Source organism: Varanus komodoensis, unplaced genomic scaffold, assembly GCF_004798865.1.
Source record: "Varanus komodoensis strain SLA01 unplaced genomic scaffold, ASM479886v1 scaffold126, whole genome shotgun sequence".
Taxonomy (NCBI): Eukaryota; Metazoa; Chordata; class Lepidosauria; order Squamata; family Varanidae; genus Varanus; species Varanus komodoensis.
This window is the reverse complement of record NW_025335363.1, coordinates 513,976-528,053: the sequence shown is the minus strand read 5'-3', so window position 1 is coordinate 528,053 and position 14,078 is coordinate 513,976. Positions and strand designations below refer to the sequence as shown.

The following is a 14,078-nucleotide window of genomic DNA, read 5'->3' as shown; positions in this document are numbered from 1 at the left end:
TGAGCTTTTTTGCTCACATGCAAAGTCACACAAATTTAAACACCCTGTTACCTGCTCCTCATTCCTCGGGCACTGAGCTGTTCTGTGCACCACCTGGCTCTGAATTCCTTTTGGGTGACTCCGCACTGGAGGCTGTGGGAATTTTGTCATGATTTGCTGCAAAATTGACCACAGTTGATACGGTAGAGAAACAGAATTGTTCTGCGATATTATTCCAAGTATGGAATCCATGTGGCATGTGGCATTCAATCATTAGGCTGGTTGTGGGCCACAAGTCAGATTAGCTGCCTGCTGCACAGGTTGTGGGTACCACTTGCCATCTGGACAGCTTTGTAAATAGTGCTGGAATGGATTCCGTGGTTGTGGTCCATGAAGGCACCAGAGATGGAGAGGAGAAAGCAGCTGTGAGGTCCTGGAAGCCAAATTTAAGGTGCTACCTTGAAGGTTGAAATCCAAGACCACCAGGGTGGCGTTCTCTGAAATGCTACCTCTTCCACATGCAGTGCCAACTAGGTGGTGATGCCGACAGGTGTCCATGCATGGATGAGATGCTGGTGCAGGGAGAAGGGGCTCGGGTTTCATCGTTAGGGGTAGAGACTTTAGATGAGCTAGGCACTGAGGGACATCGGGGACAAACCAGGCCAGTATAAGAGGACAGGCTCCAGCTGAACCAAAATGGAATCAGAGCTCTGGTGCTAAATATAGAAAAGGGGACAAGGGCCTCTTCGCACCACATTCCCCAGCAACTGGCATGTCTGAGCATACTGGAGTTTGCATAGAGTGACTGGGATTTGTGGCCCTGGTACTGTAGCTCCATAAAATTGTCAAATCTCTCTTTAAAGCCATCCAAATGTTGGCCATCTGGATATCTTGTGGAAGTGAATTCCATAGTTAAGTATGAACTATATATTTTCTGTCCACCTCCTCTCTCAGCCACTGAGGCCCCAGTGGAAATGAATAAATGAGGCCTCAGTGCCAACAAATGGCAAGGGAGGCAGTGAGAGAGCCTCGCCTGACAGACATCGCAGAGCATAAGCCGAGCATCGCTGAGTGCTTGCTGCAAGTATGGACTCCTTTAGCCTCCAAGAATGTCTCTGTCTTGCTGAGGACCGAGGCCCCGTGGCCACAGCTCTGGTACCCAAGAGCACTGCCTTCAGTATCACACTTCAGCAAAATTGCTGCAGAGCTAACACCTTCCACATTTGGATAAAATCTGTGGCGTTGAAAACTGACTTTGCTTCTTGCTTCCTGCTCTAGCCTGAAAAAGATTTCAGGATAATTCACTTTCAAAATCTTTTTAAAACCCCAACTGGTTAACCAAGAGTAAAGGAAGGTAGCAGTTATTCATCAAGGTCCTGTTAGTAACTGTGTGCAAAAGGTCGATATTTCTTGAAGGAACTCAGCTCACATGAAAGGATTGGAAATGAGACTAGAGAGCAAAGGGCAAAGCAGGTGACGAGCCCCACCTAATGTTTTGCTCTTTGAAGGGGAAAGAACAAAACATTCAAGAAGAGCGTAGAGTGAATGGCATTTGCCCAGTGCCAAACTAGGAAGGAAGGAAGTTGCCGAGAACCATGTACTTCAGTTGCCTCGGGCCCTTCTTGTGAGAAGTAGAACTGCATCGAAGGAAAACGTGTGTTTTCATCTGTTTTCATCTGATACATGGAAGCAAAGAGGGATCCTTAAAGGCTCACTTCCCACATTGCATTACAAGAAATCTTGTTTTGCCACCCAGTCTGCATTTAAGAAGGAGTTTCACCCTGGCTTGTTTTTTTTTTTTTTTCAAGGCATGTGTTTACAAATACAAGCGTTTCATACTCTACATTTTGCTGTATATTGAAATTACCTCAACACCTTAATTAACACTTCACTTAGGGACATGGATGCAAAATACCGTATCAAAGTTCTGAAAACCTTTCATTCTGCAGCCGCTTCAGCTTGTGGGAACCTTTTGATCAAGGCATATGAATCATCTCCATTTCTCACTCTGTGATGATGTTCTTCTCATGAGTGGACAAATGTGGTGGACTTCAGAGCTGGAAGGCTCAATACCAAGATGAGCTCAAGGCTTCAAGGAATTTTAGACTCTTCAGTTTTGCATAATCTAGGGCCAAACTAATATAAAACAGCTCATATTGCCAGTCATCAGCATTTCAAAAATATCATACCACCCTTTATTTAGGTAGAGAAAACCTAACTGAAACAATAGGACATTTAAGTATCTATGTCCTGATGGGAAAGAAGAAGCAAACAACATTGCCAATTCATCATAAAGCCACTTGGTGGTCTCCTTCAAGTTCCAAATGGAGGTTTCATGCTTGTTCCATTTCCATTCAAAACAAACATCAGTTCACATAGAAAACAGCGTGTCAAGAAAAATGAATCCAGCCTGTCCCACATTCTGGCTTGCTATTTTTCTGTGTGCAGATTTATTCCTTTATTTTGGTAACTATTTAATTTATTTGCACCCCTTTCCTTTGTTCCAAGGAATCCAGGTAGCATACATGGAATTATAAGCTGTTACCCATCCCTGTAGTGACCAGAGTCAGAGCTCTGTAACGTTGGCAAGGTTGTGGCTATCTCCAGCCTACAGACAATGCATCCAGATCTAGATGTAATTTAAGTAGGGCCATTGAAACAAGTGGAACTTAAGTTAGTTATGGATAATTCAAGTCCCTTTGATTTCACTGGGTCAGCTGTAAGATTTAGTTGAGATGCAACCCTATGAATAGATAGCCATCCAACCAAGTGAGGTCTGAACTCAAGCCATCCTGAAGCATAAGTGGCGACTGTCTCTATTTATTGTGGATTATTCCCTGTAGAAGGCTTGGATTCAGCATGCAGCAAAGACTGGCCAAGTGCCAGAAGCCACCTGGCTGAAGCCAGTCTCACCTGTTAAAAGCTACATTGACTGGGTTCAGACGATATGCTAACCTACAATCATGAGGTGAGTGTGGGTTGTCACTGAAATGTGGATGGTTGTTGTTGAAACATGGGTTGTGTTGTCTGAACCCCACTATCCTATGGGAGCCTTAGCCAGTTAACCATGAACAACCCATGAAGAGAACCTGTGGTTTGGTTTGGGGATGTGAACTGTGGGTTGTTCACCAGGGCTTGTTATCTTGGCTGGGTTCAGACAACACAATAACCTGCATTTCAGCAACAACCCACAGTTCCATACTTAAATCTTGAGTGTGGGTTATCATGTTGTCCAAACCCCAATCATCACAGCAGGAAGCATCAGCTTCCAAGATATCCTACCACAGTGCTTGGAGGTTCTATAGTATTTGGCTATGTTGGAGTCCATCTTGTTTGTTGTCTGACCATGAGCGAGACAGGCAACGCCAGCAATTTTTCATATTAAACAACCTCTTTATTGTACACTAACAATATACATACACTAATAAAGAGGGAGCCCGTCTCAGTCAACACCAGCTGCTACAGTTTTCATGCACAGCAAATTTATGCATTTAGCTTTTTGCAATGATTAGTAACGGAAAATGTCACAGCAGGAAACATTGCTCAATAAAAGGACACATGCATAAAAAAGGGGAAAACATAACCAGCAGGAAAGATTCAGCTACATTTTGTACATGGTTCTCTTGACCGACACTTCCTTTTAGGACATTTGGTGTCAAAACATCTGCCTCCAGGCTTATTTTTACACATTCTGACCTTGCTGACAGAATTTCTTTTAGATTTTCAACCTTCTTGTGCCTCTCCGATCAAACCCAAAGAAACTGAGCCCTGTTGTGTGGTCATCAGGAAAAATGTATGTTCTTTAGCTATTGCTGGAGGTGTCCACTAGTCCCTGGTGCCATTAAACTAATGCATAAGCATCTCACTTACCCTCCATGCCTATTCACTGTCAAATATTCTTCTCTGCCATGGGACACTGTGCCACATTGAACCCCACTGCCTTCAAAGAGCCAAACTAGATGTGCGAAGCTGATCCATATTTGATGTGCCTTTTATTCTAAGTATCCGCCATGCAAGTGTGTATTTAGGTGTTCATGAAACAGAACTGGGACCAGATGTCTGAAAATGGGTTAACTCTTCCTCTATACTCACAGCTGTTTGCCTTAGCATAAAAGTTCCAATTAGTGCCAGAGGAAACTTCCTTTATTAGGCTAATAAGGGCTTTCAGGGCATGAGGAGGATAGGGAGACATTTCCATGGGACTGGATGTCCCTTAGATGACCACCTGAATTCTAATCACTCTTGCAGCTGGGGAGAGAAGGTGAAAGAAAACATTAAATAAAATCAGGTACTTCCTTTTGTGTCAACTTTGCCTTTGAAATATGTATGATCATTTCCTTAACATTATCATTTTTTAAAAAAGACTCATTTAGCAGAGGGTTATTTAAATCTCTTCTTACTTTTCCTGCAAAAGCTGCTCCAAATGCACCACTCAGCACTGGCTATTTGGATTCGCCATTGCAGAGTGTATGGATGTGTGTGTAGGTGGGGTGGGGGATTGGGGACATGATAAGTCACATCACACTAATGAAGGGTTTGTTTGCTTATTTTTTTAGGAACCCCTCATTCTCCACAATTCAGTGCTCAGTGAAGGATGGGGGAAAAGCAGAGGTCCCGGCTCAGATTAAACCATCAGGTCTGGTTGTGCCATACAAACTAAGGACAAAAGAAGGGCAGTGATTAACCAAAACCAAGAGCCAGAAATGGGGGCTGTCCCTGGAACAAGGGGAAACAGGAAGGACGTGTGATATTTCCTTCTCATTGATGTGGGGACTGAAGCTGTGCTCACAAAAACCAGATGCGAGGTGCTCTGGGCAAGGTGGCCATTGCTTCTGAACCTTTAAATGTCACATCACATACATCTGATGGATTAGACTTGGATGCCGCTGTACTTAGGAATTGCTTGGGGCAGTTCAAGTGTGCTTGTTTCCCAGGCTGTATCCCCTTCCAGACAGAGCTTACTGGGCCAGACCTGATTTGCTTACAATGGTGTCATGTAGCTGCAGACCAGTCATTTACTCTTAGAAGTGGAACCTCTGGAGAGTGAGGGGATTTATGTCCCTCTGGGCATTTATTGTACACTCACAATTCCTCACTTATAGAATTTTGGGGGAGCTTTACACAATGCTCTCATCCTGAGGGGTGTCTCCCATGTTTTCCAAGCATTTCTCCAGTTTTTTGTTTTTTTGAGCAAGGAAAGTGTAGTATTATCTGAAAAGGGGGGATGAACTGGAATGAAATCTGTGTAGTTTTACAATTCCACTATGCTGCAGCGCCATCTTGTGGTTGTGCAAAGGAACATGCAGAAGGGGAAAGGAATAAAAACAGGGTGGAAAAACAATCTGAATTCCATAAAGATTCCAGAAGCAGAAGCCTCAGTAAAGTGGCAAGTGAAATTTCTCCAGCCAAGAAGCCCATCCATTTATATCCCATCTTTCTCCCATTGCAGAACTCAAGGTGGCTACATGGAGTCCCCAGGTGGTCTCCCCTCCAAGCTCAGGCCAGCCCCAGACCTGCTTAGCTTTAGCATGTTGGATGCCTTAAGTGCCTTCAGAACATACTCTGAGCCTATGACCAAATACTGCAGGGCTCAATTCTTCTTGCTAGCAACTGTGCTTCCCCTGTTCCACCTAGTTTTTTCTTCTCCTAGCGCCACATTCATTTAGTCTCTGGGGGCCACTCAGCACTCTCAGTCTTCACTGGGCTCTTTTTGGGGGTCCCCACCTTAGGAGAGCTTCCCCTACTGTTGCAAATCTCTACTGATACTTGGTCTTGTTCATGGATGGTGACTTTTGGTCTCCATTAGCAATTGCACTCAGAGAATAGAGCTCACTTATAATTAGGGTTGGGATGAAACCTCACAGGGTCCATTCCTCTATCATTTCGTGGGCTTGCTCTCATGCTGCACCCAAAGCAAGCCCAGTGGAGAGGAAGTCCTCAAACACTTGAGGAACAAGGTTGAGCCACCAGCAACCTTCTGGGACTCTGCTTGTGCGGCACATGGGCTCAGTCCCTGGTGAGGGCCCCAAACACACTGGCCATGCTCAGCGGGACCTTGGACTTAGGGCAGCTGCAAAGAAATCCAGAGCCCAAGGAAACCAACGAATGCTCAGCCCCAAAAGGGTTCTTCACACATTCCTACTTTTAGTATGTATGTCAATAAGCCTTGAAAAGATGGAAAATCCTAAGATTTCCAGCACAAAGGGTGCTTCCAGATAAGGTTTTATGAAGCTATTCCCCTGCCTTACTCACCAAATTTACAAGAAGTCCAGCCATTGTATTTTTCCACTCATAATCTTCTGATGTTTTTCCACCACCTCTTCTGTCTTTTTTACCATAAAAACCTGTTGATTATTTAGAGAAAGATCCTATGCACTCTAATCATTTTCTGAGGGGCCATAGGATAATTTGCATTCCCATCTCTGAGGTCAGGGGCAGCACTCCAACTTCGGAGCTGGCAGTCGGAGCCCTGGCACCCCCATCTTTCCACTAGCACCTCAAGGCCAACACAAAAAAAAGTTAAAGGGATGGTTTACCTTGGAGTCCTGCACTAACTGAGCAGAGGATTGGGCCCAATGGCCCTCTGACCCCTTCCAACTGTACTATTCTATGATTCTATGATTCTGTGACAGCACTTGCTGAATTGGAGTAACGGAAATGATAATGGTGAACTCGTTGTCCTAGTGTGAATATTTGTGTAACAAATATTGCATCTTCAACATATAAGAGAGAAATAGGAGAGTTCGGGAACCTCTAAGTGTGCAGATATACCAAATCTCTTTGGAGAAAATAAACATTTGAGGAGGGAAATAGCTCAGTGAATTAGGCTGAAAGAAACTGCCAAGTATCTTTGACTACTTTCCCAAGTTCTACAGCTCATGTGGGTGCTAACTACAAAAAATAATTCTGTTCATTAGTTTAAATCCACCCTTCCCCAGCCTGGTGCCTTTTAGATGATTTGGGGAGATGAAGGCTTTGGATGGGAATTGGCAAGTTAAGGAAGTCTTGTGAAAGATTTTGCTCAAACCAGGCCAGTGTTTGGAATTAAAAGCCAATGGCAGAAGGAAGATGAACGTATTTTGTCATGTTGATAATCAATACTGTTTTCCTCACCTGCCCAGCCCCACTGATGGATGGCAATATGAGCTCCTTTCCACCCATTTGACTCTAGATTATGCAAAATGGAAGAAAGAGCAGACCAGGATATCCTCAAAGCGTTTAGTGCATCTCAGGATTGCACCAGGGCTTCTTGGGGTCTATAAAACAGTCGGCCAGAAAGCAAGGAACCATCAGAGAGACCTCTAGATCAACCATCCACCAGAGGAGCACCACAAGGTGAGTGGCAGAAGAGCTGAGTCCAGTCTTGGACTTTGAGATAAGGTGATGGATTTGTGAACAAGGACTTACGAGAAGGTAGGAATAACTCTTAAATTAAAGCAAAAGAATGAGAGTTAAGCCCCAGTCATAGGAAAGATACATCAGAATGGATAAGGTGCTTGAAACTTTTGTGCAGAAGAATAATGCTTAATTAATGTGTTGCTGTTGTCACTGATGCAGAGTAAAATTATTGGAAAACAAGCGCTGCTTCATGGGGTTGGGGTTTCACAGGTCCTCTTCACATGTGACGTAATTTCAGTGTACAGCTAACAACATCAAGCATTTGACAGAAGTGAGTTTCCAAAAATATGTATGTATCACAGAGATACATTTGTCAGAGTACACGAGATCTCTTCCAAATGCACACTTGGTGACAAATTTGGGTTTCTTTGAATGCAATGAGTGAAGTTAAAGTGACCTGTTAAAGAAGTTAAAGTGACCTGTTAAAGAAAACACTCTTTGTGTCACTTTATCAGATGAAAACAAAACACCACGAGCACTTTTCTGATCCGATTGCATCCAGAAGAAGCATGGCATTTCCATTCTGAGGCATTCTCCTTCAATAATCTCCTTCCTTCCCTTCCTTCCTTCCTTCCTTCCTTCCTTCCTTCCTTCCTTCCTTCCTTCCTTCATATTTTGACTTTGAACAAATGCCACTCACTCTACACTTTTCTTGAACTTATTGTCCTTTCCTCGCAAAGGTAAAGATGGAACTGATCACCTATTTCGGTATTTGCCTTCTCAGCATCCTGGTTGCCAATCCTTTCCTAGGAGGTAAGTTTCTTCAAGAAATACTGACATTTTATGGACAATTAATAACAGAACCTGGATAAATAACAGCAATCTTTCAATATGCTTGATTGACCAGTTAGGGTTTTTAAAAGATATTGAAAGTGACTCATCCTGAAATCTTTTTCAGGCTTGAGTGGTAATGAAAACAAACAGGTGCCACCTTTTCAAGTAGTGTAACCCAGTAAGATCTAGCAAGTCTATGACTCTAGAAGAAATGAATAGCATGCCTTGAATTGAGCTGATATTAATTGAGCTAAACCTCAGTCCTACTTAGAGTAGATCCAATACAATGAATGAGTGAACTTTGACTAAGATTGGATGCATTGCACTGCCTTCCAGCACCTGTTGAAGGCTTCTTATTTTCCCAGGAATTGGCTCAGGAATTTTAGTTTCAGTCTGTTTTAAATTTTGTAATGTATTTTGAATCTTTGTGCTGCTGCTGGGTTTTATTCTAGTTCTTACTCCCATTTTATACCGTAGTCTTAACTTTTTAAAAATGTCATAATGTATTTTATGTTTAAAATTTTTTACATTGCTGTGTCCCACATGTAGAGCTTCAGCTATGGGGCAGCTTAAAAATGAAATAAATAAATGCAGTCCAAAGCGGTTAAGTGGTGGAAGAGCTAGAAGTTCTTGGCTAGATATTGATTTTTTGCCATCCATCTGAAAGGTTTCTTGAAGTCAAGTGGGTTGAACCCAAGTTTAGCCCTGCTCCATAAATCCACTGAAATTAAATGGGCATGTTAGTCTTCATGACTGAGTTGTCCCATTGATTTCAATGGGTTTACTCTAGATAGGGCTAAAGCTGGATCCAATACACATGGAATTTGAAGAACATAGGCCAAATAGGCCTTCTTATTCAAGAATGTTCATGTTCTATTCATCCTGTTCTGGAAACCAATTTATTCCTCATCTAGTTATAGTTCCTGGAGCCCATTCGCTGCTTAGAAAGCCAGACAGAGGTGCTTATGCTGGTGTATATGTATCCTTGTGTAAATGCTCTCACCTCTCCCTTGGAGTTGTTAGCATGCAAGAAAACCATGTTAGTATTGACTTGCCTCTGGGAAAACCAGGAGGCACAACTCAAATGAAGAGCTTCATCTATGGGTTACACCAACTGTTCCCAGGACATCCAGTAGCATGGTCTGAAAAACAACTGGTGTACATAATGCCAAGAAAAATGGTTTTGCTGAAGGTGGCCTACTAGAGAGAAGGTTTATCCCCCAGATATATAGAGCTGTCCTAGGACCAATGGCAATCCACTGAAGCAAGGTGGAGCAGTTCCAACACAGACCACCAGATTACGGCTCCAACTGCAAACATGGTGATCCACCAGCTCTCAAATGCCCATTCCAGCATTGTTTAGGTCAGGGGAGGTGACCTTGTAGCACTCTGGAAGTTGTTGGACTTCAGTTCCCATCATCCCAGACCACTGGCCATGCTGGCTGGGGTGAAAGGAAGAGGAGTCCTACAACATCTGGGAGGCCACCGTTTCTTCACCTCCAGCCAAGGTATAGTAGGATTGTTTTCCTTAAGAATAAAGATGCTTTAATACTAAACAACATGGCTTCTCTTGTCTTCTTTCTGGCCCTCTTCTGTCCCTGCAGCTGAGGCAGACACCTGTGCAAGAGAGTGGCTGCAGAATCAGGGAAACTGTTATGCGTATTTCGATAACAAGCTGACCTGGCAAGAGGCTGAGGTAAGAAGCGCTCCTTACCCAACCAGGCAAGTTCTGATATATTATTTCATGGTGCTTACAATGCAGAGAAAAATCAAGAGTTTGCACTGAACACCAATCATCCAGGTTACCAGGTTTGACTGCAAATGAATTAGAAATTCTGAAGCAAATATCCCAAGATTGGGTTCCATGCAAAATCTCAGAATTTCTATTCTCTTCATTTGAAGCCTTTTCAACATACTAGCAGGAATCCTTCTTAATTTAGGGAATGTAACAGAGGAGAGAATGTTTTAGCCTACAACTCCCATCAGCCATCACTGAGAGTGCTAAGGCTTATGTGAGCATTAGGTCAAAACATCCAGCCACAAGTTTCCCAGCCCTTCCTTCAAGAAAACTAAGCTCATTCTCATCACCATTTTACATGAAAGTGAATCCCATTCAACCTCTTTCTGCTCCTTTCATAACAATCCCTAAATGTCATCTTTTTCATCACCACTCTGCATTCTGAGGCTCTTCCCAGTCCACATACAATGACAACCCAGAGTAGGGTCGGTGAATTGTGGATTGCACTATGGTTTAACTAGAGGTTGCTAACCATGAACAATCCAGAAAAAGAAGCCATGGTTTATAGTTGGTTTTATGAACTCAGGGTTGTTCATCCTCAGATTGAATGCCAGAGCTATGGCCGTGGAGCCCACCTTGCCTCCATCCTGACCAACGCAGAGACCCTCCTGGTGGCCGAACACATCTCCACTTACCAGCGGAAACTAAGTGATGTCTGGATCGGGCTCCATGATGTCCGTCAGGTGAGCGTCTCCCACTTGCTCCATTCCTTAGCAAGCCGTTCCTGCTAAGGTAGCCTTGTAGACTTGTCTCAGAAATGTTCTACACCGAATCCCATGTGCTACCTCTCCATCATGTTCTCTTGGAATCCACCTTGGCTACCTCCATCACGCTGGCAATCAAACTCTCTCAAAGATCAAAATCAAAAGATCTCTTCTCCTTCCTGGGCTCTTCCTTCGCTAACCACATGATCTGCACGTCCCGTTTCTGCAGACCAGGAAATGGAGGTGGGCTGATGAATCGGTCTACAACTACGTGTCCTGGATGAGCCAGCAGCCCGACAACTATCACAACAATGAGCACTGCGTGGAGCTCCGTCGATCCACAGGTGAGCCAGCCCATCCTCAGGTGCTGCAGAAAGTCCGGCCGCTTCCAAGATAGATCCCCAAGCTAGAGAACTACACTTAATCTATATCATTTGCACATGATTGCCATAACTTTATGTATAATTGTTCTGAGCCAGATATTTTCCATGCCGCACCCATGGGGATATGCTTTGTTTCTAAAGAATCTTTAAAAAGAAAAGGTTGGCCTTGGATGTGGAAAAACTTGGTATGGGGAGGTACCAAGACAAGCACATTAATAAAGGTTGATCCAGTAGACTTTATTTACAAGGACTTCCAGAAGGCTTTTGACAACGTTCATTAGCAAACTTTGTCAAAGCTCCTCAGCAAAATTAGCAGCCACAGAATAAAAGGGTGGAGGTCCCCTCATGGATCAGTACTTGATTAACGAACAGAATGCCAAGAGGAGGAATAAATGGCCATTTTCCCATTGGAAGAGTGTGAACAATGGGGTCTCACAGCGTTCTATATTAGGACCAAAGTTTTTCAACCTATTCAAAACTGACCTGGGATTAGGAGTAAGCAGTGAAGCGGCCACGATTGCTGATGATAGCAAACTATTCAGGGTGGTTAAAACCAAAAGGGATTATGAGGGATCTCCTCAGGCTGGGATCTGAGCTAGCAGTGAATGATCTGGGCAGCTTCATGAAAACATTGACCCCCTGTGCACCTGCGGTGAAGATGGCCAGCTCCTTGCTAGGGGTATTTAGGAAAGGAACTAAAAAGAAAACTGCCAAGATTGTACAACCTTTATACATATCTTTGACACTATATTGTGCACAGTTCTGATCAGTACATCTCCAAGAGGACAACAGTGAGTTGGAAGAAGCCCAGAAAGGAGCAAACTTTAAAAATAAATTCAGGGTTTGGAATAACTCCCCTGTGAGGAATAGTAACCACAGCTGGGATTCTTTAGCTTAGGGCAAAAAAGGCGAGTAAGGGGAAACATGATATGTTGTTTAAAATAATCCATGGTGTGATGCAAGTAAACATCATACTAGGATCCAAAGGGGTCATGTCATGAAGCTGTTTAGTGGGAAGATTTAGGACAGATAAAGGAAATAATTCTTTACACAGTGCACAGTTAAACTGTGGAATTCACTGCTGCAGGATGCAGTGATGCCACCAATTTGGGTGGCTTTAAAAGAGGATTGGACAAATTCACAGAGCAGGAACCAACCAATGGCTACTAGTTTCATTGCCCATGTGCTACTCTGGTGCACACCAGTTACAAGGAACTTGGGCGCTTATCCTGCTTGAGGGATTCTGTGAGCGGCTGCTTGGCCACTATGTGAATGGAATGCTAGACTAGATGGACCTTTGGTCGAATCCAGCATGGAACTTCTTACGTTCTTACAGAACAAAAAAACAGGAAGAAGGAACTCCTTCAGTTTACTTACCTGCTTTGATTTGAACCCATGTATCCATCTTTTCTGTCATGAAAACTTTTAGAAGCATGAGGACTAGAAGTTTTTCTTTTGATGGATGAAAATCAAAGGCCTTCAAAGGTTGAAACATCTTGCAGCTAGCACCCACTGAGACAAGAATGAATTATTTTTAAGGCCTACAGAGAGATAATTTTTGAGCTCTATTTTGCATTTTAGGATTCAAACAGTGGAATGATATTCCTTGCAAGAAACTCAACGCCTACATCTGCAAGCACACACTCTAGAGAAGATCCCAGCTCCAACTGTGCCTGCTGGATCCATCCATGTGAGATCAGCTGATAGAGTGACATCTTGCAAAGTGAAACATGGAGTCCACACATGCTCTTCCAAATTTCAGTCTTGGAGGAGCTGCCTCAGGGGTCCCCCTCCTGACCTTTGCTAATGGCTGCAGCACAGTGAAAAACCAATAAACCCTCTCCTTATGCATAAATTTCTTGGTGTGTTTGTATCCTTCCAGACGATTCTTGTGCCACTCTTGTGTTTCCACACACCTCAGAATTTCTCTAAATCTATGGTGTGTTGCAGTTTTGGATACTTAAGCACTTTTAGGCATTTTCTTGATTTGATTTTGGTTTTTTCGGAGCATGGAAATGGTAGGCTTTAATTTAAAAACCAGAAGAAAATGCTTTTCTAAACTGGGGTGTTGCATTCCTCTGCTATACCACACTGCCATCTAGAGCTTCTGTCTTGGAAATGCAGGAAAGGAATCGCTTCTCTCGCAGTGCTTGGATCTCAAGCGCTCCAAGACAAACCCAAAAGTAGACACAACAGGTAAGCAGCAGGTGAACAGCCTCATGTTGAAAAGCTTGGTGCCTGAGCATCAGAAATGGAGGGAATGGTGCTTAAAGAGGCAGGGAAGGAAAGACAGAAAGAGTCTGGACTGATGGTGTGAGCAGCTTTCGTGGAAAATGACTGCCAATAACGACAATGATACTGAGCTCAAATAAGTGATGCTCTAAATCAACAGGCCCCAAGCACTCTTCTCCTAATTGTTACACAAACATCTGGATTAAATAAACCTCACAGATGTACCAAGGTCCATTTCTCTCCCATATACCCCCTCTATTTGTGCAAGCTCTACTTTACCTTTCAATTTCACAGTAAGGTTTCTAGTCCTCATGATGACAGAAATGCTTGGCAATGTAAGTAAGCCTCTGGCAGTTTCCTGGTGCATTATGCTACAGCTTGGAAACATCTCCGGTATTTCCTGCTGGGCTGCCTGCATAACTTACTTACCAGTAATAATGATATGCTTCCCACACGCTGGAGAATTAGCTTCTTTGTTTTCATATCCAGGAAGGTGTTAGAAGAGACAGGAGCTGCATCTTAATATAAAGGTAGGCTTTGAAAAATAAGTGGGTTAAACATATATATCTGAGCATCTTTTATTGTAATTTTAGGGATAGGATAGCCAAAAGGGGTTACTATTCCCTAATTCTAGGCAAGGAAGGATATTATTAATTTCAATCCTCTTTTCTTTTGGGAAAACTTGTCATCACAGATTCACTAAACTTACTGGCAAACCTTTCAAAGAAAAACTTACAGATCCCAGGACCCTAACAATGGATGACAGATCACATGATCTGGAAAAATAGCAAAATGCAGGAGTGGAGATTG

The 14,078-nt window shown here is 43.2% G+C and overlaps 1 protein-coding gene across 1 annotated transcript; it reads left to right on the top strand.

Moving 5' to 3' along the window:
* Nucleotides 1–8,063: 8,063 nt before the first annotated feature.
* Nucleotides 8,064–12,871, top strand: LOC123019462 (C-type lectin BpLec-like). The gene is made up of 5 exons (XM_044422368.1): nucleotides 8,064–8,130; nucleotides 9,756–9,847; nucleotides 10,492–10,632; nucleotides 10,883–10,997; nucleotides 12,618–12,871. The coding sequence occupies exons 1-5, from the start codon at nucleotides 8,064–8,066 to the stop codon at nucleotides 12,683–12,685; spliced, it is 483 nt and encodes a 160-aa protein (XP_044278303.1). The 3' UTR covers nucleotides 12,686–12,871.
* The last annotated feature ends 1,207 nt before the right edge of the window (nucleotides 12,872–14,078 follow it).